This window comes from Clupea harengus, chromosome 11 (genome assembly GCF_900700415.2).
Source record: "Clupea harengus chromosome 11, Ch_v2.0.2, whole genome shotgun sequence".
NCBI classification, from domain to species: Eukaryota; Metazoa; Chordata; class Actinopteri; order Clupeiformes; family Clupeidae; genus Clupea; species Clupea harengus.
Window position 1 is genome coordinate 4,789,324 of NC_045162.1, and position 26,378 is coordinate 4,815,701.

At 41.7% G+C, this 26,378-nt stretch overlaps 1 protein-coding gene across 2 annotated transcripts; it reads left to right on the forward strand.

Moving 5' to 3' along the window:
- Nucleotides 1–2,214: 2,214 nt before the first annotated feature.
- Nucleotides 2,215–25,788, forward strand: znf1035 (zinc finger protein 1035). 2 transcript variants are annotated; one of them, XM_012817895.3, is made up of 5 exons: nt 2,215–3,200; nt 11,293–11,346; nt 16,325–16,385; nt 16,834–16,910; nt 17,049–25,788. In XM_012817895.3, the coding sequence occupies exons 4-5, from the start codon at nt 16,902–16,904 to the stop codon at nt 24,963–24,965; spliced, it is 7,926 nt and encodes a 2,641-aa protein (XP_012673349.2). In that variant the 5' UTR covers nt 2,215–3,200; nt 11,293–11,346; nt 16,325–16,385; nt 16,834–16,901; the 3' UTR covers nt 24,966–25,788. The 2 variants fall into 2 exon arrangements, with proteins under 2 accessions (XP_012673349.2, XP_031432515.1); XM_031576655.2 differs by lacking the exons at nt 2,215–3,200; nt 11,293–11,346 and adding an exon at nt 14,967–16,113.
- Nucleotides 25,789–26,378: the final 590 nt, after the last annotated feature.

Genomic DNA, 26,378 nt, shown 5'->3' on the forward strand with positions numbered 1-26,378 from the left:
AACTTCACAATATTCATAAACAAATTATTAGCTCACTAGCTTCCATGTTAGAACCTTTCACTGTCTTGCATGCTAGAAATTCCAGGAATTGGTCATCTCTACCCGAACAAGAAACAATACATTCCAGTGCACTTATGAAATGCAAAATCATGTCAAGCATGTTTACTACCTTAGTATTTGATGACCTTAGTATTTGCCATCAAGGTTTGAGGAGATTTGAAGACAAACCCTTGGATTAATTGTGGAATATCTCCAGTCTAACAAAGCAAACAATGCGGACCAGTTGCCATGAAAAGACTACTGGCAGCCATTGAACATCACACCTTTTATGGTCGGAGAACCTAGCAATGACGAACCTTTCTACTGGCTGTATGGGATCTAGGCCTCATTTCAGTACAAGCTATTACACATGCTTTCATTCTCGTTTGTTAAAATTGGGTTTGAAACTACAATTCCACCAGTAATTTCAAAATTCTACCAATGTGACAGAACTGTCTGTGTCCATTCATTGGTGAATTTTGTTGGCTTCATTCTAGATCTGTTTTCCTACACCTTTTTTGTATAAACTACCAAACTCATCAGTTTAGATCCTATACATCTGGGAAACCAATGTGAAGCAAGACCGTTACAGTGCAACCTCTCATTGTAGGTTTGCTACAACCTTTTCTTGCAGGGAAAACACTTTTACTGTAACTTGGACTTGACATTCCTTAAATCTATCCAGCCTACGTAAAAATACAACAGTACTTTGGAAGGAATACCTTAGTACCTTATTGATAGTCCTGTAACTCTTCATTCCAAACACAGTAACATTGACTTAAACTCACTTGCAGTCATGGTGCCATTGATGTATTGTGTGCATCTTGTATGTTTCCCAATAAAATACATCACCACCACAAATATCCCCCAATTGGTTAGTTTAGTCATGCGCTATTGGTGAAAAAACTAATACCAAAAGGTTAACCCTACAAGCCTTCAGGACCTTGAGTTCTCTCACTTCCTTGTTCCAGACTGATTATGAAAAAGGGTGAATTTGTCCGTCGCCAAGGGATCCAAAAAGGTTAAATATGACAAGAAAAGGTCTCGCCATTTGAACTTAAAGGTAGGGTCAGTCATTTCTAGTCAAATACACCTTTTTTACACTCAAAATCAGCAAATGTCTCCTTATGTCCTCTAGCTGTGCATTCTGTGTGCACTGAAAAAAAACCTCAGGTGATTGTACACAGTCCTGAGGCTTTCGAGGGCCCACTTTACACAAGCTATTTTAAACTTTGGTGGAATTCAACAGGATTGGGCACAATGTGGGCACCTATCAAATCGGCTGGCAGGAATACCAAATTACCTGTAAGTGAGGTACCACTTCGTTTCCCCTATTAATCACTAGCTTGGTAGTAGATCTCAGAAATGTAACGTTCATCTTAGTTGCCAGAAGGCACTTCATTGTTGCCTGATTAAACTTGCACAATTTATCTTATGTGCTTAAGAATAACAAGAAATACTTAAAAGGTGTGTGAAAATGTGTCCCTTATGTGCAATAACACATTGGCCTTAGCCTTGTGATGTGCCAGTGGCATGGGACCTTGCATCACAGATGGTTGTGTGAAACCCCATGGGTGGAAAGTGACTCGCTTAAAAATAAAGAAAAAAACTCACATTTTGTCTTTTCTGTCTATACATCAACAATGGGGCGAGAACCAGTGAAGGTATCCTGTGGGACACCTTGTGGGGGTGAGCACTGCCTCTTCTAAATAACTGTACCCTTTTCCTCAGGATGTCTTCCCAGCAAATATATACATGGGTGAGAATGAAAGCCCATGTCCAGAAATCAACTTACCAATGTAATAAGATAATCTTTTTGCAAAAGAGAATGAATGCGGGTGTGACACCATCACTGATTCTTTTGGATGAATGGGAAAACACCACAAATTATTTCAAATAATACCTTCCTTACCTTCATAAAAGGCAGTTGCTCACTATATCTGCCTTCTCAAGTGTTTTTGGAAGAATGATCACTGTACTGTAAAAGGTGGGCCTGGATAACAAGAACATTTCCTTTAAAGGTGAGTCCGCTGTCAAGTGAGTGCTCAAAAACTGCTGTTCATATACAGTCCTGGCTCTATAAATGGTAATCAACCAATCAACATGTTGCTTCAGGAGGACGGAAGTGAGGGGTGTAATTTGATTGGCTGTTTAGCTCAAATATCAACAACCTTTTGCAAGATTCACAGACTGTACCTTTTGCGGGATTCACAGACTGTACCTTTAATCACCACAGTACACAATTCTACATGCCCTTACATACATCAGCTATTCAGGTTCCTGCTGTTGTGTGCCTGTATCATCTTCAGTTTCTTGTCCCCTTACTGCAGTGACTATCACAACAATGAACTGATCAACTGCAATTTCAAAGAGTACTAGTTCCTGGAGGCACAGATGAAACCACCCTCTATCTCATAAAGATACTCTGAGAAATATGGACATTACCTAGGACACACCCTTAGTATTCTTGTAGGTCTACACAGTGATGTTAATTCTCCTAGCAAAACAAAGCCATAGGGCTCTTATTTTAGGTTTACCACTTACTCTGAGTTAAATTAGCCAGGTTTGACACTAATCCATGTGCTCAATACCCACCAGGTCTGGGTCCTGGTTCCTCAGCAGGAGCTCTAGGGTGACGTGCCTGTGGATGGACTGTTTCACTTGGGTCCTTTTTTTGTCAGGGCTGAGGTCTGTGTTCCTGGTTTGAGCTAGGACCAATCAGCAAGAGAAGGTAGAGACACAGAGCAAGAGCTCCATGAAGACATGACCCTACCTTAGACTTGGAAGCCATTTTACCTTGCTCCTCTAACATCACGACAATGCGCAGACTAACGTTCGCGCACATGTTGGGAGCTGTGAAATGGAAGCCCCGTAGAAATGAGGGCGGGTTCATCTGGTTCGTTCCTTTCCCCTTATTGGCCGTCAATGGTTCACTGTCGTGAAACGTCGTGGGCTTCACCACATTGTCTGTGAAATAGGCGAATTCAAGGAAAATGGGCGACGGCGGCAAGAAAGTCTAACAATACCAATGTATCTAAACATTGTACTACATCATACTGACGAACCGAGTGCAGTCTTTGCCAACTGGACTACACGCAGACAAACTTCTGGGCAGAGAAAGAAGAGAGGAAGGGTGGAACTATTGAATTAAACCAGCCAAGGTAAGTGGCGATACGTCGCGAGCTGACCTACTGAGATTGGTCGTGATCATGCAGAAGAAACATTGCAGCTAGCTAGCTGGTTAGCTATCTAGCTTAGCATTGCAACCATCATTTGCCAGCTAGCAGCATTAGGAACGACTACCTCAACTAAACAATGCAACCACTCTGCTAATAAATGAAAACACCGAAGACCTGATAGAATTACAAGTAGTAACGCTAGCGACATTTGTACGACATTTTGCAGAGTTTTGAATGCTATAGTCATTCGGACTGCTTATTTGTTCCTTTTGGTTTTCAGCACCTTAGTAGGTTGGTCCACAGTGTTGTTATCCTATGCAGCCCCAGAAGCTAACGTAACCTGATTGAGTCAGGTAGCAAGATGATACACTGCGGCTAGCGAGCTAGCTAGCTGGTGCATACCAAAGTTGCAACCTGAAGTTTCAGTTAGGTAGGAGGGTAACCTTGCCTAGTTAGCAAACATGAATGGTGATGGAAACCTTACTAGCTTTGGCAAGCGATTGTCTCGACAATGTGCAACGGTCCTGAGCTGCTGAAATGTAAATTACAAAGTTCAGTTTGAAATCTAACTATTTTCATGGACATGTTAGTTACGGTGGTAGTGATGGCTAACCAACTAAGCAAGCTGTATTTCACATATCACATTGCATTGGTGACTGACGTTCACCTACATTAGTTAACCAAAAACTTTATGGAAACATACTTTATTGCCTGAACTTATTTCTTGCTATTAATACATATAGATTCGAAAATAATTACTAACAGTTGCGGTCTCACATCTAAAGACAATGTCATTAGTCACAGATTTTTTAGTGACAGACTATGATCTCAAATCTTGCAGAGTCACTGTTCGTAAGACTGCAACTAGGTTCCTTTTAAGATTATGCAAGGCTGCATTCATTTTTTTCTTCTACACTCTTTATCATGGTACAAATGGGTAGAGATACTCTTGCTCATGCCACAGCTCCACCAGCTTCTCCTCCTTTTAGACAGTCCCACAGAACCGCAGCTTACTAGGGCTACCCCGGAGCCTCCTCCATGTCTATATACCCACCAGTGATGTTCCTGTGCCCGCTTTGCTCTTTCCAGTTTCATTCTGGAGAGAGTTCACCTATTGATTGTTGACAATGTCCACGTCACTATTTGCATGACCCAAAACGTATGATAATATTAAACACAGTTGATTTGATCAGAATGTCAAGACAAGAAAAAGACTGAGTTAAGACAGCCTGGAAGACCACCTTACACCAAACGATTGAGATGGCTGAAGCGCCACAACTCTAGCAAAACTGTCATGATTTTATTCCGACATTTGAAATTTGTCTGCGGCAGTGAAATCGCATGTAAAGTCCTTTGGAATAATTACATTTTTCAATTTAATTTATATAGTGCCAATATATATATATATATATATATATATATATAGGGCCTGGGCCCGGGCCCCCTTAGAGCAAGCACATTGGCGATAGGAGCAAGGAAGAACTCTCTGTTAATCAGGAAAAAACCTTAAGCAGAACCACAGCACATAAGGGGGGGTCCATCTGCTTGATGCCAGCCCGGTAGAGATAGAAAAAGTAGGGACAGGGGCTTGTTTCAGAAGGGGAGGGGAAACAATCAGGAACATGGCAGAAGAAATCGATGGGCAGGATAAGCATGCTAGCATAAATGTGCACATTACATACAAACATAACATGGTACATGATGCATATACAATTGGTAGAGGATAAGATGGGGAGAGATTATTCAAGTATTCTAGAACAGCTTCGTGGAGTGTGCTCGTCAGGTTACTGTTATAAAGGTAGGTAGAGTAATGGAACAGAAAACTATTTCGATGGTGACAATTATTTACATTGCAGGTAAAAGCACAGAGTATAGGGTAGAATAAGTGGATGGGGATATGTGGTGGGGATGGGCAGGTGTAGGCTGAGGGTTTCTGCAAGTAGATCAGGTGGAGAGACTGCAACATCATCCCACAGCAAATATAGTCTAGAATAGGAGGGGAAGAAAGAGACAAAGTGAGTAAAGTTCAGCTGCCAATATGTACTTCATGGATATGGTGAAGAGTAACAATGTTTCTACAGCCATCAGCATTTGCGAGCAAAGGTCATGCTATGAGAGAGAATCAATTTGACATCAATTTGATAAACAGATACATTTTGCTGAACACAGTTAACAGTAGGGAATATGGCCTATTTAACAGTACTGTGTTTGCATTAGCCATATGATGTAGAAGGAGAGGCTACCTGGAAGGTGTATGGGGAATTTGTTTATGTTTAGTTTTGGTTGGCTGACATGGTGTGCAGACTTAAGTTAGGATGGAAAGGGTGACCGGACGCACAACTATGCCCTGCTGGCTGTGTTACATGTTGTACCTTGGATCGGTAAAGGCCCTCCTTCACAGTACAACATGTGCTCTCTGTAGCCCAGTTTTATTGCTATTGGGAATTTTATGTGTTTAGTTGTGATAAGTTATGTTGGCTGGCTTGGTGCATGGGGATTCTTAGTTATACAAGCATAGTGTGGGTGGCAGGATACAATAGTAGTGCACAACTGGCTGGTGACAGCCGCTACCCGTGCTGTATGCTGTTCCCAGGATCCGTAAAGGTACTCCTTCACAGCGCGACATGCGCTGTCTGTAGTCCACTCCTGCTAGAAACAGCAACATGGCCACCAAGAGGAAGTGAATGTTGCGATAGGTGACTGTTTTTTAAATGCTTTATTCGTAACTATGGGATGCATTAAAGAGGAATGTCTTGATCTGATTTAAATATGGAAAGGGTTTCTGCATCTCGGATGGAAGCAGAAAGATTATTCCACAGGAAGGGGGCTCGATAGCTGAAGGCTCTGCCTTCTGTTGTGCCTTTGAATATTCCTAGATGAGACCTGCATTCTGGGAACAAAGTGATCTTGGTGGACAGTAGGGGACAACTAATTCCATGAGGTGGTTTGGAGCTAAGTCAGCCGTTTAGGGCTTTGTATGTTAGAAGTAGTACTTTAAAACATCAGTTTTACCTTTGCATTTCATTTTTAAATGAAAGAAGCTGAGTCCTCGCGATTCTCATGCCTTAATCACAAAGGGAAAAGGGAGCTCAGAAAGACAAAAAGCTCTGTGTGAGTGGCAGATGCATAGCCTGCTGCAGGAGAGTCCGAGGTGTCGGCTGAAGTAGTGCTGTAATGTGAACGGGAAGAGCTGTTACTTACTTGGTGTCTACAGGGATTCCACTGGTGTGCTAGTTGAATGTGTTTGTGTTAACATTATGAATTATTAATTTTAGGCATATTGCTGATGTTAGATTTTGGGTGAATATGATGATTTGCCCCCAAAGTTAAGCATTGTGTTTCTTAAAGCCCCATTACGTGAGAATTGGTATTTTTTGCTACTGAGCTCCCCCTAAAGTTGCAAGTGTAGCTCACTCTAACACCACTGTCGTAAATACAAATTGCGCTTTGTGACCCCCTGATGGGCAGTGTACAGTTGTATTTGTTGACAAGCTGAAGGATATGGAACCGCTAAAGACAACGGTAGAAGCCGAAGAAGCATGTAGACTGACACAGTAGTAATATCAAGATTTTATACAAATATGACTGAATAGTTTGTATTGTGACATCAGAGATGAACGCCAACATAACCAAAGAATTACAAAAAAAGAATTACAAATTTTAATTTAGCTGAAATACTGTTTGTGTTTTCAGCCACTATACATTTTTTCTAACCGTTTGAATTTGGAGTATGTGTAATCTAATAAAATATGCTTATTATACATTGGACAGTGTAATTTGACAAACCAGCTGAGTTAGGTTTTCAAGGCTGTGAGACTGATACATTTTTTTGACGTGAGATGAATTTGTTTGGATGCTAGCCTGAGACGGTACAGGACGATGACTTTGGGCATCTTGAAAAACTACAAATCTCTGTGAGACAGGGATGACACCAGTAAGGTTACAGCATACGTCGAAATTATTTCATAAATAACATTGGCAGGGATGTTTATGATGGGAAAAGTAGCGTCTACAACGTTCCTAACACAGTTAATCATCAAGCAAGTGCAGCACAAGACATAGATACACAGGTAATAAGTTATTACTGACTAGTCCAACAGAAAGAAGGCCAGCTCGGCATCTGACTTGCATCCTTTTGTAGCTTTTAGCTCCCGCAATCGTGTAAAAGGAAGTCCGAGACGGACTCTTTTTCTGGTCTCTTGCATTGTCTCTTTGTTATCTTTTTCTTTTCTTTTCCTCCTACAAAGTTCCTCGGTTTCTTAGTCTGAATGGAGAATACAGAGAATACTGCGCTAGCTTCCTCTTATAGTTAGTGCATGTAGTTGTTACATAGTGCGCAATACAATGCGATTTTGTTTACAGCTCCCAACTTCACAATAACGAACGCTGGCTAGACAAAGAGAAGCAAATTTGATCTGGGCACTCGGTTCCTTGGCCCATGCTACTCTTTGGAATCGACATCATGGAAATCAAGCTAGTAAATTTGCATAATCTTGCGCACAGACTGATAAACAAACAGCACAGAAAACCTTGGTGCAGGTAATAACGAAAGCAGTGGGAGTATTTTTTGCCAAAGGTTTAAAGCCCGATTGGTGGTTGCTGACATAGGATTATTAGCCTGATGATGTCATACCCATAATTTTAGTCAGAATATGAGTCTGATCTCGCTCCATTGGGCTGTGATTATGGGGCGTGTTTCAACCGAACCAGGAAAGAAAATGCATCTTCGCTCAATTGGATATACCTACAACCAATCAGAATAACGTAGTATGACCATAACGTAGACCATCTGGGCCAGCTGATACATTAAACTTTTACCGGATCCCGTAGGAAGGACGGCAAAAACATCTTTTCGATCGACAAATGCCTTGATCACGTTTCTCTGTTCCTCTTTCAAAATGAATGTGCTGTCAATGTCTTCTAAAACAGACTCGAATCTCCACATTTCATCTCTCCAGTGGCAGCCATGTTTTTTGAAAACAAATTCAATCCAAGCGCTCTTTGGTGACGTGGTTGATTACGTTACGGTTGATCATCTGTCCATCATCGTATAAAGCCCGTCCTGACAATTTGATTGGTCTATCTATCTCCTCACAGATTTTTGTTCTCCCCAATGGAGCGAGGCCAGACCGAACTTCCCGACTTCAATTTTTGTGGGCGGGGCTAAGTTCGTCTGGCATCCAGGCTATAGGATTATGTCACCTGATGGGAAAATGAACAGTGTTACAATGTCCCGTCCCTCACACATTTAAGCAGTAAAGCTCTATGAAACATCACAGAGAGAAATTGAAAATGAATTGACTTAGACACCCTATGTAGCTCTCTAGCACCCTACCTAGCTTTGCAACAGTGCAATTGCTGTACACTTTAAACTTTAAGGCTTTTTTCATCCCCCCCTTGTTTCTGTCCTGCAATCTCCACTGTAGTAGCATACATCGTAATCTTCCATCATTCTGTCTCTCTTCTCTTCCTACTGAGCCTTGAGATCCCCAACACTGATTTCGTATTGTGCAGTAATAACTACTTACTAACCGAGAGTGAGGTCATGCCGGGAAATATCAAACTTTACTTAAATTTCAAGTAAGAACACAAGTGATTCAAACTATAGTTTCTAGTGTTCATCATCACTTTCAACAAATCTTCGCTTCTTCTGAATTTCCTCATGACTGTTGATGTTTTCATTTCCGTCTGGATAGTTAAAGTCGGACTGATGGCTTTCGCTCATTTCTATCTATCTATCTATCATTATCGTTATTCAACTGGTTTTTTTTAATACATTTTCTACTAGTTTTAAAAGTTATGTTACAAGTAACTTGAAATGTAAATTGCAATGGGAATGACAGAAGTTAACAACACAACACGAAATTGAACATTATGCCTACCAGAGATTAATGCGACTTCTGGTGCTGCATAGATTTGCTGATGGCCTTGTAGTCTGGCTCATATTCAGTGAGGTGAAGCTTCATGCAAGCATTGAGGCTTTCATCATTTAAACGTGAGAACAGGTTCGTCTTTATATTTTTCATATGTCAGAAAGATTTCTCACATGCATAAGTGGAACCGAACATGGTTAACACAGCAATACTAACACGTTGCAATGTGCGATATGTAATGGGCAGTTCATTCCAAGTTTTTAGATTCAGTTCTTCGGATGGAAGCTTTCCCATGTCAGTCCACTTGTGTTCGCTCGCAAGCTGTGCTCGCTGACGTGTGATTCCTTCCAGCTGATCGTTCAGTGATTTGAACTTGCCCACCCAGATGTCAGACGAGGTCAGGTCAGCAACCTCCATTTCGAAATTGCCGATAGAAACACCAGGGATGCACGATAAGTGTGCCTCGTCCACTGCGCACTCATGTGGGTGGGTGATGAATTTGAAAAGACTGCTACGCTCACGAAACTCTCCAAAACGCGATTTGAAAGTCACCAGAAGTTCGGAGGTGAAGCCAGCCAGCTGTTGCAGATGAAAACGTTGCTCGGGGTCACTCGTTAAGCATGCCTCCCTGAAATTGAGGAGTCTTTCGAAGTGCAGGAGACGGCCAGTTTCAATATCCTTAATAAAGACTTCCAGTTTCTTTTCAAATGCAAACACAGCCTGCTGAAGCGACAAGACTGTGTGGCCAATGCCTTGCATTTTCACATTGAGCTGGTTGAGATGCTCACTGATGTCCACAAGGTAGTACATTTCAGGAGCCACTCTGTGTCAGAGAGCTCAGGACGCTCAGCATTTTTAATCTCCAGAAAAGTTCTGGTTTCATTCAGACAGGACTCAAAACGGCTGAGCACCTTCCCCCTTGACAACCAAAGCACATTGCTGTGCAAAATCAGTCCTGGGTAATGACTTTCCACCTCGGCCAGCAGTGCTTTGAACTCGAGGGCTAGTGAAAAATCTTCACTTGTATTTATGTCCTTTATTTGTGTCTCCTCCACTTGATTTGCCATGAAAAATTGTGCGGTCATGGACTGTTCTAGCAGAGAGTGGCATGTCTAATTCTTTTGATAATCTTGTTTTGTTGGGAAAGTCATCGAACAGTTCATTAGCCACGTCCAGCATTAGATTTTTGGCATACTCGCCATCTGTAAATGGCTTTCCATTTTTAACAATTGCCAATGCACCCACGAAGCTAGCTGATGTGCCATCTCCCTGGGTGGTCCAAGCACGGAGTTGCTGTTGGCCGACCTGTACCTTTTTCAGAAGCTCTTGGCAGGCCTTGCGTCGACTATCTCCCGCAGGATATTTTGCTGCAAATGGTGCATGGTGGGTGTCGAAGTGGCGTTTAATATTGGATTGTTTCATTGACGCAATTTTGTCGTTACATAACAAACAAGTCGCAGTCCCAGCTCTTCCCACGAACGCAAAATCATCCGTCCACTCAGGCTGAAAGTAGCTGACGCGCTCTTCATTTTTTTTCCTTTTCGACATTTTTCTCTAGCCTATCTAGCACACATCAACTTTACCAAAGAAAGTTTTCTCGTTGACGGAAATGGAGGGAAATCTGTGATTTTTGTTTGATATTGACATGGCAACCAGCCGCGAATGTAACAATATTGTGCAGGCTATGGTTACGGAGTCAAGTGAGGTGAAAATTGACTGTTATTTTAGCTTTCTACTAGGCCTAGGCTGATCCCCTTGATTACACGTTTTTTTCCCCCCGTATTTTTATCCAACCCATTTCGTCCGAGAGCCCCGGCCGTCAGCAAAAGAGCCAGTGGTGGCTCGCGAGCCACAGGTTCCCGACCCATGATCTATATATAGATCAATCAATCTATCTATGGGGAGAGTGAGTCGTCCAAGTACTGTAGAACCTTTCAGTGGTGCCCAGCTCGCAAACATTTGAGAAACCCTGCTTTAAGGGAAAGGTAGTTCTGGCATAAAGATGAGAACCCCTGCTTTAAAGGAATGGTAGTTCTGGCATAAAGATGACTGACTAGATTGCCTACTTGCTGGCTAGTCAGCTAACCAGTTACACTGTTTAAAAACACCACAGCATGCCTTCCCCTAAATAGCCTGCAAGGCATGCCAAGTAAACCGTGTGCTTTCTGCAATACTGATGTATTTTTCTTTGTTATTCACAGCTGCTTGGCCTTAACACCATAATTTGTGGGATGGAATTACTGTCGGCAGTACAGGTAAGCATGTGTTGGAGTTTGCTTTTGTGCCTTTTGTGCTGTTCAGGTTAATTTCTTTCTTTATACTGTATGTGTGTATATATATATATATATAAAGAATGGCGGTTATTACTGTCTTTGAACGAGACACCGTCTACACAAACATCCTGTTCTCATCTCATGCATTATTTATTGTTGCGGTTAGCACCTTATTTTATCATAAATAATTGAAGATGTCTAATCTGGAAAGTGTTGTCTCATATTGTTACCCTACTGGAAAGAATTACAGTTTGTACCTCATCCCTTAACCTTTTTTGGTAACAGCCAGCCACGTGAGCTTTCGGTCACTTGCTTACTCTAAGCCGTTTTCTTCCACTAGATCTCTAGGACCCCTTTTGGGAGGCCCAAACCTTTGTGTGTATTTCCACCAACCCTGTAGAACCTTGTTCCGGGCCATTTTCAGAATGGAACTTTTCCCTTTGGAGTGGGTACTTCTGTGCGGCCCTGACACTGTTGGGTGGGGCTTTCAGTGATGATTGATGCTTATTGATTAAACCCCATTTCAATGGAAGACAACCACAAACTCTATTTTAAAACCAACAAGAATATTTTTACCAGATGTAAAATGGTGGACACAGCTAAACAAATTACAGCTTACGGAGTCAGTTTGGCGAACTCTTACATTGAATTGAACACAAGAAAAACGTCAGATGAAATGTAGGCTTTAATGAATCAACAGTGGGGTTCAGAGCAAAATTAAACCGTTTAATCCTATCTACAAATGATCTGGTTTAATGGTCTAACGTCATTGCTGCCGCTGGACAAATTGAATATTTGTCAATTCGACTTAACCATCACCTTCAGTTTGGCAAGGCTTCTGGTTTTTAGAAGAGAAAAGCAGACAGTTTTTTACTATTATCTACTCAGCGAATAGGAATGTGTAATAAATGTCTTGAGGGTAAAGTAACGCTACTGTCAAGTGTGTGTTGTTGGTATTTCTTAAAACGAGTCAATCAGTACTAAAAGAGCATGATGTTCTTGGCGAATTCCTTAATTGAAACGCTGAAGTCGGTTCCTTCGTTCAAGTTAGCTTGTTCAGAGAAACAGACTTGTGGAAGTAGGCTTAGCGAAAATAAATCTATTCCGACGCATAGCGCAGGAAAACCTTGGACAGCACGGCCACATGTCACGAGGAAAGTCTTATTCTTACAGAAAGGTACAATTCATATAGTGTAGAATTAACATATTAAACAATGACAAAGTGTAGGGGAGGGGATGGGTGTGTCTGGAGGTCAAGGGAGGTGGATGTTAGGATAATAGTTCTAATAGTTTAGGCTCCAAACATAGACCAAGACCAGGAATCAGGCTTGATGGTTCTGGCTGGCTTCGGACAAAGGCCAGGAGCCAAGTCTGATGGCTCTGTCGGTGGACCCCTGGTGTTATTCAAACTGAGAGTGGGGGCCTGTCTGGTATGTCTTGGTGTTTATGAGATAGTATATGAAATTTCAGTATATTAAATTCACCTAAATCTAACAGTACCATTGTCCAAGAGTATTTTCTAGCAACTCTGCAGAGTTGGCCATGCTAAGCTTTGTGTTCAAAACTAGCAAGTCAATATCTTTAACACAGCCCAACATCAAGCTAGTGCAAAACAAGACTGTACTTACTGTTAATCTTAATACCAGTATTCACTGTTCCATGTTCGCTGTAAACTGTAGTCTTGGCCACTAAGCCCAAATAAAAGTAACAATTACAACTAGGTATAATATAAATGTAATTATTGACTATGGTATATCATTATTACCTCTGAACCTTAAATTCTGATTCCTTCACTACTTAAGGAAAACTGATGACTGAGACTGCTGATGGGCTACAATATATTAGTGTAGGTACAATGGGTTCCAGCCTCATATGGGCACCAGAATAATGTAGGTACCGTACCTTGTGAGCAGGCGCCGGATAAATGCGGGTGCAATTGTGCATAAATAATAATACCGTACCGTAATACCATAAAATATATTAAACTATCAATTTGGAACTGATTAATACAACCCCCATTTCAGAAAAAGTTGGTGATTTGACAAAACAGTGATTTGTAAATTATCTTTGACCTGTATTACATTGACAACAATACAGCAGCACATACAATCGTTTTTTTTTTTTCAAAATAAACACTCTTGCAACATAAAAAAAAGGTTGGGACAGTAAAGCAGTTACCACTTTTTAAGGTGGGCATTCCTTTTCACAACACTTAAGATGTTTAAGGACTGAAGACACCAAGTGATGAAGCGTGTAACAGGTGTAACTTTGTCCCATTCTTCCTGCAAACAAGCCTTAAGGTGTGCAACGGTAAGGGGTCTTCGTTGTCGCGTTTTGCGTTTCAAAATGCACCACACATTCTCTATTGGGGACAAGTCAGGACTGCAGGCAGGCCAGTCCAGCAACCGCACACTCTTGTTTCTCAGCCATGACTTTGAAATGTGTGCAGAATGTGGTTTTGCATTCTCTTGTTGAGATATGCATGGGCATCCCTGGAAAAGATGTCATCTTGAAGACCGCATATGTTGCTCCAAAATCTCTATGTACTTTTCAGCATTAATGGTGCCATCACAGAAGTGTAAGTTACCTTTGCCAAGGGCACTGACACAACCCCATACCATGACAGACCCTAGCTTTTGGACTTGTTACTGGTAACAGTCTGGATGGTCCTTGGTCCGGAGCACGCGGTGTCCATTTCTTCCAAAAAAGACCTGAAATACTGATTCGTCTGACCACAATACACGTTTCCACTGTGTGATGGTCCATCCCAGAGAAGTTGACGCCGCTTCTGGACACGGTTAACATAAGGCTTCCTTTTGGCACAGTAAAGTTTGAACTGCCATTTGTGGATGTAACTATGTATTGTAGTGCTTAACAAAGGTTTGCCAAAGTAATCCTGAGCCCATGTGGTTATATCGCTTATGGATGAATGGCGGTTCTTGATGCAGTGCCGTCTGAGGGACCGGAGACCACGGTTATTCAGCTTAGGCTTGCGCCCTTGCCCTTTACGCACTGAAATTCCTCCAGATTCCTTGAATCTTTTAATTATGTTATGCACCGTGGAGGGTGAAATATCAAAATATCTGCTTATCTTTCTTTGAGAAAGATTGTTTTTAAACATTTCAATAATTTGCTCACACATTTGTTGGCAAAATGGCGATCCTCTGCCCATCTTTGCTCCTTAAGGAGTAGGCCTTTCCTGGATGCATCTTTGGTACCAAATCATGATTACAATGACCTGTTGACATCACTAGTTTCAAGTCACATCATTATTTAATTATTCTACCTCATTACTACCCCTAAATTGCCCCCGTCCCAACTTTTTTTCGGAATGTGTTGCAGGCCCGAATGGCGGGAATGGATGTATGTTTACAAATCAAATGAAGTTGAACGGACAAAATATAAAATATCTTGTGTTCATACTGTCTACAATGAAATAGAAGTCAAGGTCAAAAAATCACTGCTTTCTTTTTTTGATTTGCATTTTATGATTTGGGGTTGTAATTAAACTAATAACTACAACCAAAGTTACCTTACTAATAGCAAGGTTGAAGGTCTTTGGAGTTGGCAGCATTCATTCTTGTGTAACATTAAATAGACCAGCTTATATAATCAAAGCATTTATTAACACAATGATCAGAAATAAAACACACAATATGTAATCTAACTAAATGTCTCTAGCTAATAAATTAAAAGGGTGTGTGTGAGCTTGAGTGTGCACACCAGAAAGAATGTGGGTGTTCCTTTGTTTGATCATCTTAGTTCCGCGTGCATGTATGCACGTTCGTGAACAGACATGTGATATGAACAAAGGACGAGCCTATGTGCAGCGTTAAGTTTGAGTGTTCCCTTTGCATGTGTGGCTATGTTAAGACCAATGTATATGCAATTTGTGTGATTACGGTGCCAAGTTAGAAGAGGGAAATTGTTAGTGATCCATGCAAGACACTATGTTTCTGGGAAGCAATACTCGCAATAACCCTTGTATGGTGTAGCGAAGCCAACTACCAAAAAAACCTGAATACATATATCCCAACAGTCATGTTTGTTGAACAAAACAAATCAAATACATCTACAAATGGCAAAGATAAAATAGTTGTATGCTTAGCCAAGTAGTGAGTATGCTAATGTATCTGTAAAACCCAGTTATATTGAAGTTACCAGTCCTTAGGGAAAAGGGGTTGTGCTGGCAGATCCAATGGTGATAAGGCAAAGAGAAGAGGGTCCATAGATTAATGATCGTCATAGCTGTGATGTTGTCGATGTTGTGCCGTGTAGATCGGAGGACTCGGCTGCTCTGTTCGTTGAGTTGCAGGTCGTCGCTGCGATTTCTTGCTTGTCTTGCTTCCCTTGCAGAGTTGGCTAGCAGGTTTTCGGTTAGATGCTCGCTGTAGACTTGCTTTTTCCTCTTCTTGATATGGAAAAAAATATGGCATTTAATAAAATACTTAAAAAAATGTTGAGGTATGTTTCTCAAAGCCAATTTTTTTTGCTGTTAAATGAAAATTGTTTTGTGTCATCTGTGATTTGTTTATTTGCTAGGTAGTAAAAAAACTGGGTGCACATTTTCTAAGTGTGGTTTTACCATAATTTTTGCCAGGGGTTTTACTTCTAACCTCCTCTTTCTTCTCTGCCCTCAGGAGGTATTTGGATTGGTTTAAGACATTTACAATCCAGTTAGTGCGATAATTATTCCCATCCACATTTAGACCAAATTTCACCATTGCTGGACTGGTGCACTGAAGTCTAGTGAGTGCCCCTCACAGAGTCTTAATCCAGTTGCAAAACATTTACCTAAGCTCCCTCGTCCCCAAGTGCATGAGCCCCTTTCACAACAGATTTCATCTGACAATTCAGTCCATTTACAAGGGCTTTCATGCATCTACTGCTCTATCTCTCTGTCTGCAATTGGCTACTGAACATCCCATAACACTATGCTGTGTCCTCTCCCTCACAACAGGGACTCTGCTTGCCTGTGCACTTGTGACCTGGCACTGCATTTCATAGGAGTGGTTCAACAGGTAACGGCTTATTTGGGATTGCATTCTTGTCAAAATGGATCATCTTTACTATGTCACCTTCCCAAGGCCATGACTACACCCAAAGCTTCTTTTCTTCTCCCCTTTGAGTTGCCACCTTTTTCCTGTCTTCTACCACAGTCAAAGTTATTATATGTAAGCAATATTTAGCCCTGGTTTATCCAACTCCTGGTATATTTTATTTATTTATTTATACCTATTTCAGGTGCATACCTGAGTGTAATAGGCCATGAGCTATAGTGTCACTAATTACTTTTAAGAGGCGCTTTACAGTGTAGCCATCAGTTTTCTTTTATTAACTATTATTGGTTGTAAACGATATGCTCTTCATGGTGGGAGGGTCATTTTCTATGGAGTGTTTATACTTAATTAGTTTACTACTTTGAATATTTAAAAATTGCATTGTTTTAACCATTTTTGTTGTGTTTAGGTCCCCTGGCAAATGAAGTTCACATTTGTGATTGCTGTGGTTGTGAGACTACAGTTGGAAAAAGGTAGATGTTTATGGTAAGTTGTGGTGGTCATTTGTACTTGTTCAGTTTTTTCAGTAATAATACTAAATGGATTGGGACACCAAGAGTCAACATTACCATGTTTTCTGAACACTATGCTCTGGCCATTAATACTTTTTAAAACTTTTTGTAGGTTTGGCCACTGAAAGGTTCCTCTCATCTTGGATGTCCAGACAGCATGACTCATGAAGGGAATACATGCGGCCAAACTCAGATTCCTGATCCAATGGCTTTGGGAGAACCCCAGGACCCAGAAGAAAACATGGAGGTTCAGGCTGATGGCTTTTTGAAGCAAGAGAACAACCATACTTCTGGAATATATCAGGAGACTACTCATGAAGACTTTAAGACTGATTCTGACACAACAGACCTTTTAAAGGACGGTGATGGTACAGCATTTACTCCCACAAAGTCTTCTCTTTCAGGTGAAACTGGCCGAGATTTTGATGTAGACCAAAAATTACAGGACCCAAAAGATGACCCTCATTTGTTAACACCAGACATTCCTGATGGATACTCGGATGTTAGTAGCTGCTCGGAACACGACAATGAAGGGACTTTGAATTGTGATGAGAAGGGTTCAACCCAAATCGCAGAAACCCAGGAGACCCTGAAGAACTGTAGTAATTTGGATTGGCAATCAGACCAAGACAGCGGCATTGCTATGAAGCCGGACGTTTGTGAAAGTACAGTGCTCGGTTGTGAGATAAAAAAAAAGAAAGTGCAACAGGAGGAGAGTTTACAAGAGGATCAATACTCGAACATTAGTAGCCCAGAACTTGAGCGAGAGACATCCATTCTTAAGGAGGAAGGACAAGCTCTCAAACAGGATTTGTGTATTGCTTCTGAAAGTGTTTCAGATCATGTGCTTGAGACTCAAAATGCTGGGGATGGTCCACTCAATGCTGATAAGGTCCATGAGATGATCACTGAAACCGGCACTACTCCTAGCAATTTCCAAAATGTAGATGGCAATGTTGACAGGAATATGGGCAAACTGACAACTGACAATGCTGTAAAGCCCACAGAAGAAGTCCTTCAAAAAACATCTGTCCCCACTCCTGGTCCCCAAGACAATCCCACATCACTGTCACCACAAACAGAGACCGTACAATTGGATATTGATAATGGTTTCAAAAAGGGAGAGGATGACTGTCATGTCAGCAGTGGTCTTGAGATGGAGCACAGTAGTTTTGAGTTTCTTGAAACTTGCCTGAAAAAGTCAGAAAATGGCCTAAAGTCCAGCTGTAACCCACTAAGGACCTCTGAGAGTACAGATTTGTCTGTCTGTGAGGAACCAAACGAAGTCCTACCAGAACAAAGATGTGCAACACAAGAACCACCTAGACAAAATGAGCAAGAAGCAGTAGACAGTGTTGCTGACTCGATGATGTTGGGTACGTGCAACAGTGAACCACAAGGCATACTTGAAGCGCAAAAAGATAACGTTGAATTGAGTGGAGTTGTAACCGAACAAGAAGGTAACATAAGGAAGACTGAATCCAGTTTAAATGAAAATGAGAGCCATCACGTTGTTAAAGTTGTACGACTGATAGATTCACATAACATGAAGAGGAAGTTGGATCCTGTTGTGGTATTAGACTACAAAGAGCAGAATGATGACCAGGTTGGGATTTATCGTTGTACACAATGCAGTGGAACTGCAGATAGTGTAAATCATCTTATTGAACACCATCATCTTCAGCACTCCAAGCTCCATTTCCAGCTATGTCAGGCCTGTGGGTGCTATCTTACTAGTTGTCAACTTGCAGAACATCATCGTTGTGAACCAAATGAGAGAGTCTTTCCACAACCAGGGCAGCACTGGAGCAGTGAAGACTCTCAAAAGCTCACAAAGAAGGCAAATGTGTTGCATCACTGCAGATATTGTCCCCTTAGGTTTAGAAATTTTGATTCATTTCGCATGCATGAACGAAAGCATGTGGCCAAGTCATTTAGGTGTCATCGATGTGGCGAATATTATTCCCAGACTAGCTCCCTGAACAGGCACCTACGATTAAATAGATGTCTCCCGTCGGGATCTGTTTCTGAGGTATTGGAGAGGGAAGGGATACCCCAGCCAATGAAGAGAATGATGAAAACCTCTGTCAAGACTTCACACGGCACACTTCGTGAATGTTTTGTAAAGCTGGTGGATGTCTACAGGAGAGATCCAGTATCCCTATCAAACACTTGCAAAATATGCAATAAAAGCTTCAAGCTTCGTGCACAGCACAACGCACACATGAGGACGCACTCTGATGAGAAGCCTCACGAGTGTAAAGATTGCTCCAAGACATTCAAATACTCGTGGAACCTTAATAAACACAGAAGAGAACGGTGTGGTCGGATTCCTAAAATGTGCAACGAGGAGCAGTCTGCAGGGAGCCCATACAAACAAGAACAGGAGCCTGAGGACACCGCACAGGAGACCAGTGCCTCCTCTCTTAGCACAGTGGCCCCCAGATACAAGTGCCCACTCTGTCCTCGAGTGTTCAAATATTCCTACAACCTTTTCCGACATCTGCGTTTGCAGTGCCTCAAAGAGTACACAAAAGGGGATGGGAAGGGTAAGACAGCCAGCGGGTTTAAGTGTCCACTTTGTGGTGTTCTTTTCACCCTTGTCTGCAATCTGGGTAGACATATAAAAAATATCTGCTTCCCACAGTATAAAGTCAAAGGAATCCTCAAGATGAAGCAAGAAAAAAAGAGTGATCGTTTGGAGGGAAAATCGAAACCAATAGTTTCAGTGATCCAAAAATCACCCAACGGCACATACTTTAAATGCAAGTTATGCCCAGCTGTTTATGCTCATTACTCTGGATTATCCAAACATTCAAGGAAACATAGGCTATTTGCTAAGACTGGAAAGCCAGTTGGATACAGAACTGCAAATCCTGATGATTTGAAAGTGTCATCTTATTCAGAGGAGAGACAAGAAGAAAAGTCTTTTGACACAAAAAAAAGTCATCGTGTGTCTTGCCGGTTTTGTGGAAAACTTTTTACGGGGTCGCTCTCCTTGAAGAAACACATGTCTCTGCACAAGGGAGACAAACCATTCAGCTGCCAGCAATGTGGTAAAAAATTCAAAAAGCATGCTTACTTGATTGCCCACACCCACGCCCACAAAAGAAAGGTGCAGTGTTCTGTTTGCAAGAAAATCTTTCCCACCATCGCTGATTTGTTACAGCATAGACAGTCTCATGATAACAAAGGAATGCTGAAGTGTCCTGACTGCTCAATGGAGTTTAAATTTCCTGTTTACCTTTTTAGGCACCTGGTGACCCATGACAAGCAGAAGGAGACAAGTCAAGCCAAGAAGGCTACATGTAAACCAGTTCAAGAGCCGCCAGAAAAACTCAAGAGCCCCCTAACCAGCAAAGAAGAATTTAGGTGCTGCGTATGCCACAAATCTTTTGTTGATGCAAAAGGACTGAGCGATCACTGTTTAAGTCACTTGCCGAAAGAGTCCTCATTAAAATGCCCGTTCTGTAAACGCAATTTTAGCAGTCGCCCTGCCCTTATTCGCCACATCCGCCTTCATACAGGGGAGAAACCTTTTCCTTGTAAAAAATGTGGCAAGTGCTTCCAGCGACAGGAGCCCCTTACGACGCACATGGAGCATTGCAAGGAGAAGGTGGCGGCGGCCATGAAGAAATGTGATAAAAAGGACACCCCAAAGGCAGAGCCAAAAGAAGTAAAACGTGTTTTGCATAAAGCTAAGAAACAGTTTAAGTGTTCATATTGCCCACAATCCTTTTTATGGACTAGTAGTCTGACAAAGCACTTGAATGGACACAAGTTAAAGCTACTTGCCCCTTGCTCCAAATGTGGGAGATGCTACTGGAAGACAATACTAGACTCTCATGAAAAGACATGCAGTGGAAAGGACTCCAACACAGTTCTTTTGTTTCCATGTAAGAATTGTGGTAAAACTTTCAGTCGGGCTGACAATAGAAATGTCCATGAGAGAAAATGTGACGACACTGCCCTGCCAACAAATCTTGAAATTAAAAAGAGCTCACAAAATACTGGGACAGTTCCGAAAGGCCTGCCGTTCAAATGTCCTCACTGTCCAAAGTCTTTCAAATACAGAAGTTATTTGCTGAAACATCTTCCTTCACATTTGGCAGAAAAACCATACGCATGCATGCATTGTGGTCATAAATACGCGAGTCAAAGGCGATATCTTCAGCATGAAGCTTTCTGTGATGGAATTTTTAGAAGGAAATCGGCATCACTTCTGAAAGTTTTGAAAACGGAACCAACTCCTCAAGATGGAATGGCCAAAATGGAAACCGATGGTCAGTACCCATGCAAATTCTGTAATAAGAACTTTTCCAAAGCCAGGAACCTCAGACGTCACATCCTAACCCACACAGATGTGAAACCTTACCGCTGTAAGGTATGTGACAGTGGTTTTTCCAGACACGATCATCTTAAAGTACATCAAAATCGATGCAAAGGGAGCAAGCAAAAGCTTGAAGTTCGTGTTGCCAAGATAAGTCCTAAGCTTGTCGGGACTGGCTGGCAAAATTCTTTACAAATAAAACAAGAGGAAACTTTCCAGTGCAACACCTGCTCAAAGCAGTTCTCTAGTCAAAAAAATGTGGCCCGTCATACTTCCCTGGTGCATACTTCAAACAAACCTTTCAGTTGTAAACGCTGTGGATCATCATTTTCTAGTCTGCCAGCTCTGAAGAAACACACTTTGGTGGTGAAGTGCAAAAGGCCCCCACCAAGTCCCAAAGTTACTGAACAGCAGTGTAGGGAGACCGCAAAACTTCTGCAGAGAATACGAGGGCATTATTCAGATAAATTTAAGTTTCAGTGTGCCTACTGCCCCCGTCGCTTCAAGGATCGAGGGCAAGTACAGGTGCACACCCGTCTTCACACTGGAGAGAGGCCCTATGGTTGTGAAAACTGTGGTGAGCGATTTATCCGCCGTGACTATTTGCAGCGACACTTGGTCAAATGTACCTCGAAAGGAGAAGCCACTGAAAGAGCGCTCTGTGACAGATGTGGCCAGTTGTTCCCACAAGAAGCTCTTCAAAGCCACAAATCAAATTGTGTTGCCAATGACGAAGAACTCAAAAATAAGATACAGGCAAAATTCAGCCCCCCTACAAAAGCTAGGACGTTCTCCTGTACAAACTGTAGCGAAACATTTTTGTTGTTCTCGCAACTGCAGCAACATTTTCTCAGTAAACATAGAGAAGATACGTCACAGAAACCATATGATGTGTCTAAAGATGTGTCCATAAAAAAAGAGACTTTTGTTGAAGAATACGATGAGGCAGGCCCGGTACAGAATGATGTGGATAGCCAGATTGATGACAAAAAGCCATATCCTTGTCCACACTGCCCCATGCGATTTGTTAACAACAGTGGATTGGGCATGCACATCCGCATACATACAGCAGAATACCCTCACTCTTGTCGAAAGTGCAACAAAGGTTTCTGGAATAAGAAAATTCAACAAAGGCATCTGAGAAAGTGTGTAGGCAAAACTGCCACGGATCAAAACAGTCTTAGCCCAGTAACTAACATATCTAAAGAACCAGTGTCTAAAGAAAAAAGTGCTGTCCTGGTCTTTAACAAAGGTTCAAATACAACAGGAACAGGAGTTCTGCAGACCAAATTTTCCTGCAAGGATGGTAACAAGAAGTTACTGAGAAACTTAGAGCAGAGTACAGGTCATGATGATCTCTCAGACAAGGCAAATATGGCTGCAAACAAGTACCAGTGTTCCGAATGTGATCAGAGCTTCACAGATGGATTAATGCTTATCAGTCATTTGGAGAACCATGGTCGAGAAGATCTTATTAAAGGGAAAAAACTACCCTGCAATATTTGTTACAAGGATTTTGATAAAGCAGGTGCGCTTTCACGACACATGAGTATCCAACATGGCATAAAAAGCTCTCATACTTGTGAAATCTGCTTAAAATCCTTCCGTTTTCCGTCTGATGTGGATATTCATAAGTCGTGCCATGATCCCAATCGACCTTTCTGCTGCTCTAGTTGTGACTTAAGATTCTGGTCTCAAAAGTCCTTAAATCAACATGTTACAATGTCCCATCACAAGGATGAAAGTTACACCTGCCACTCCTGCAACAAGACTTACTTAACCAAACAGTCATATGTTAGGCATAATAGGCTAAAGCATTCTAAAGGGCTTGGAACAAATTCTGATCATGACAAAGGAGATGGCTCCTCAGTAGATCAATTTGACATTGAAGTTAATATTGATGAAGAGAGTGATGTTAGTGATGTCAGTGATGTCAAGGATGAAAATGATGCAAGTGAAGACGACTCAGACTCTGCTCCATATTTTCCTTGTCATGTATGTGGCAAAACTTTCTCCACCTCAGAGAGTCTTGAGGATCATCAACGTTGCCACCTGGGCGAGAAACCGCACGAATGTGAAGAATGTGGGAAATGCTTTTTCCAGCTTGTTAACCTGCAACAACATCAGCGAAGCCACAAATCAGAATTTCAGTGTCAGACTTGTGGAAGAGGCTTTGTCTCCCTCTTTGCCCTAAGAAAGCACAAACACTCACACGGCAAGAACCGTCCTCATCGTTGCTCAAAGTGCCATCTGAGCTTCACAGGACCCTCTCAACTTGCCGAGCACATGGCCACTCATCGTGAAGAGAATTTTCCCTGCGATCTCTGTGACCACACTTTCTCGTGTAAAATAAGTCGAGCAGAACACCGCAGAATTCACAGCGAACAGGAAGAAGAGCTCCCTTCATTGATTCCACCGTCAAATACGCCTCCTTTGACGTCCTCCTCTTCTGGACCTGGCAGTGGGGAGCAGATGGGTGCCTTTAAGTATCGCTGTGGGGTTTGCAATATGCGATTTCGAGATCCAGAACAACTCTCTGAACATGGCTGTAAAGCTACGAAGGAGCGTCCATATGCGTGCCCATGTGACAAGCACTTCCTGCATGGCACCCATCTAAAGAAGCATCAGCTTAGCCACCAGCTGTCAGGTCCATACCGCTATCAGTGCAATCAGTGCCACATGAATTTCATCTATCGTCATCACTTCCTGAGCCATTTAAAACGTCATGGGAATGAGAAGGAATCAGCAGATGCAGCTGGTGGCGGAGACGAATTACTAGCAGAAAGCGGTAATCCTGACAATATATACCAATGTCCCATCTGCCCCCAAAGTTATTCGCAGGCCATGGAGTTGGCTGATCATCTTACCATACATTCCTTCTTGTGCAAAGTTTGCAATGTGACTTTTCCAACAAAAACGCAACTGACAGACCATGAGCAGTCTCACTTCACTGCAACAACCCAGTATGAGTGTACAGAATGTGGGGAAAGTTTTCTGGGCAGTGATGCTTTCAGGCAGCACCAGTGTGCACAGCGTCAACGTTCACATACCGAAAACGGGCCAGCGCCACGGTTGTCATCCCCCACATCACTTAAGCAGTCCTCGAGGTCTTCAAGGGCTGATGAGGAGGAGGATGAAGAGGAGGTTGATGTGGGAGAGGACTTCTACAATTGTCCAGTCTGCAAAAAACGCTTCTCCTCGCAAGCGGATCTTGGCGAGCATCAAAGGATACATTTAGAATGCCGTCCCTACAAATGTCGAGTTTGTGACAAGGGCTTCGCAAAGAGGCGCTACCTCAACAAGCATCAGCTTATACACGAGAGGCCGTTTCGCTGTGATGATTGCCCACAGTCTTTTGTCACTAAAAGTTCCCTTTTGGCTCATCAACGAATTCATGTAAATCGTGAGTTCCAGTGCTCTGTCTGTCAGAAGTGCTACACCACAGCTCAGGAACTTTTACGACATGAGAAGAAGCATGCTGAAAAGCAAGACAAAAAGACTGGGGGGGCTCATCGCTGTGACATGTGTTATAAGTCCTTTGGCCATCTTTCACTCCTGAAGAAGCATCAAGAGTCTCATGTGGGTGAGGTTGTGTATGAATGTACAGAATGTGACAAGGCGTTTGCCGCCTACCACCTTCTAGAAGAGCACCGACGCACTCACATAGCTGCGGCTTCTTCTACCGATTACGCTCTTTAAAATCCACACACTGACCTAAAAAAGATTCCGCACTGTAAAAACTAAATTCACCCAACATCTTTTTAACAGATATAACTGTGTCTTCAGTGCGTTTTTGATGGCAGATTTTAGCCTACTTGACCAACTTTCATGGGATGTTAAGGTGGATCTATTCAGAGCTGAGATGTTTGTATTCTGTATAGTCTTGTACATATTCAGTGGTGTTGCTAACCATAAAAGTAGCTAGCCAGCAATTACCACACATGTTCATTCATTACTTACTGTATATAAAAAATGTCTTGATTTGTTTTTTTTATTTTTTTATTTGGTTTGTTCAGTTTCGCAGTGAAGATTCGGATATCGAATAACTTTTTAAAATGTAGAGTACATTTTATATGCCTTGAAGTTATCCACCTTACAAACACGTAACGTGTTCATCCTTTGTTCTTAGTCTCAATTGTGGGTTTCATCAACTGATTTTTGTTTACTGTAGTCCGTTTACTGTATTATCCTTCCCTTGTTCATTACAAGATGGCAAATAAGAGATGTTAACACTTCAGTGTTATTTGAGATGTATGAACTTTGAGATTACATTCTGTTCATTTAGATTTTCTTTTATTCTCTCGAGAATGTTTTGAAATGTTGCCTTTTGATTCAGAGATGTTAAAGCTGTTAAGCACTTGCATATTTAATATGATCATGGAAAAAAAATATTTTAGGATGGAGACATTTCATGACTACATTTGTATTCCGAATAGGCTTCTGTTAGCCTGATGTTTTTGTTCTTTTGTATGACATGAATATTGGTTTGAGGTCAGTTGGAAAATAAAACGGATATCGTTCATATCAGGCTCGATATCACTTTTTGGATGGATGACCATTATACACTGGAGGGACATTACATCATCATAGCAGCCAAACACATACAAATACAGATGGTACAGACATAACAAGGCACAATAACATAAGTTCAATAATGTCCAGACACAGTTGTGCTCATCAAACCTCATCTCTGCATATTTAGAAACTGTTTTCATATATGGCCTTTACGTAAGAGTGGTTTCCTGGTTAAGGTACTGTGTTGTTCAGTGTCTTTGAATGAATCATCCAACCAACCAGCAGTTAAGTAATTAGTAATGTATCTAGATAAAAACTATTGGAATACAGTCAACCTCTGCCCATGACAAAAAACTGGCACAAATATTTCTGGTCAGAAAACGTTCAGATTGCTCCGTATGGATCCCAAAGAAGTTCGTTTTGTTTGCTAGTTGGGAAGTTTCAACTCATTGTGTCCTTTAGACAAAAGGTGATAAGGGATATGAAGGTAACATTTGTATTACTAGGGTATAGCGTTTCTATAAATCAATTTCGCTTGAAAGTTGAAGACCTGTACGTGTCCTGTGCATGCTATTCATGTTTAAGACTACTTTTCAG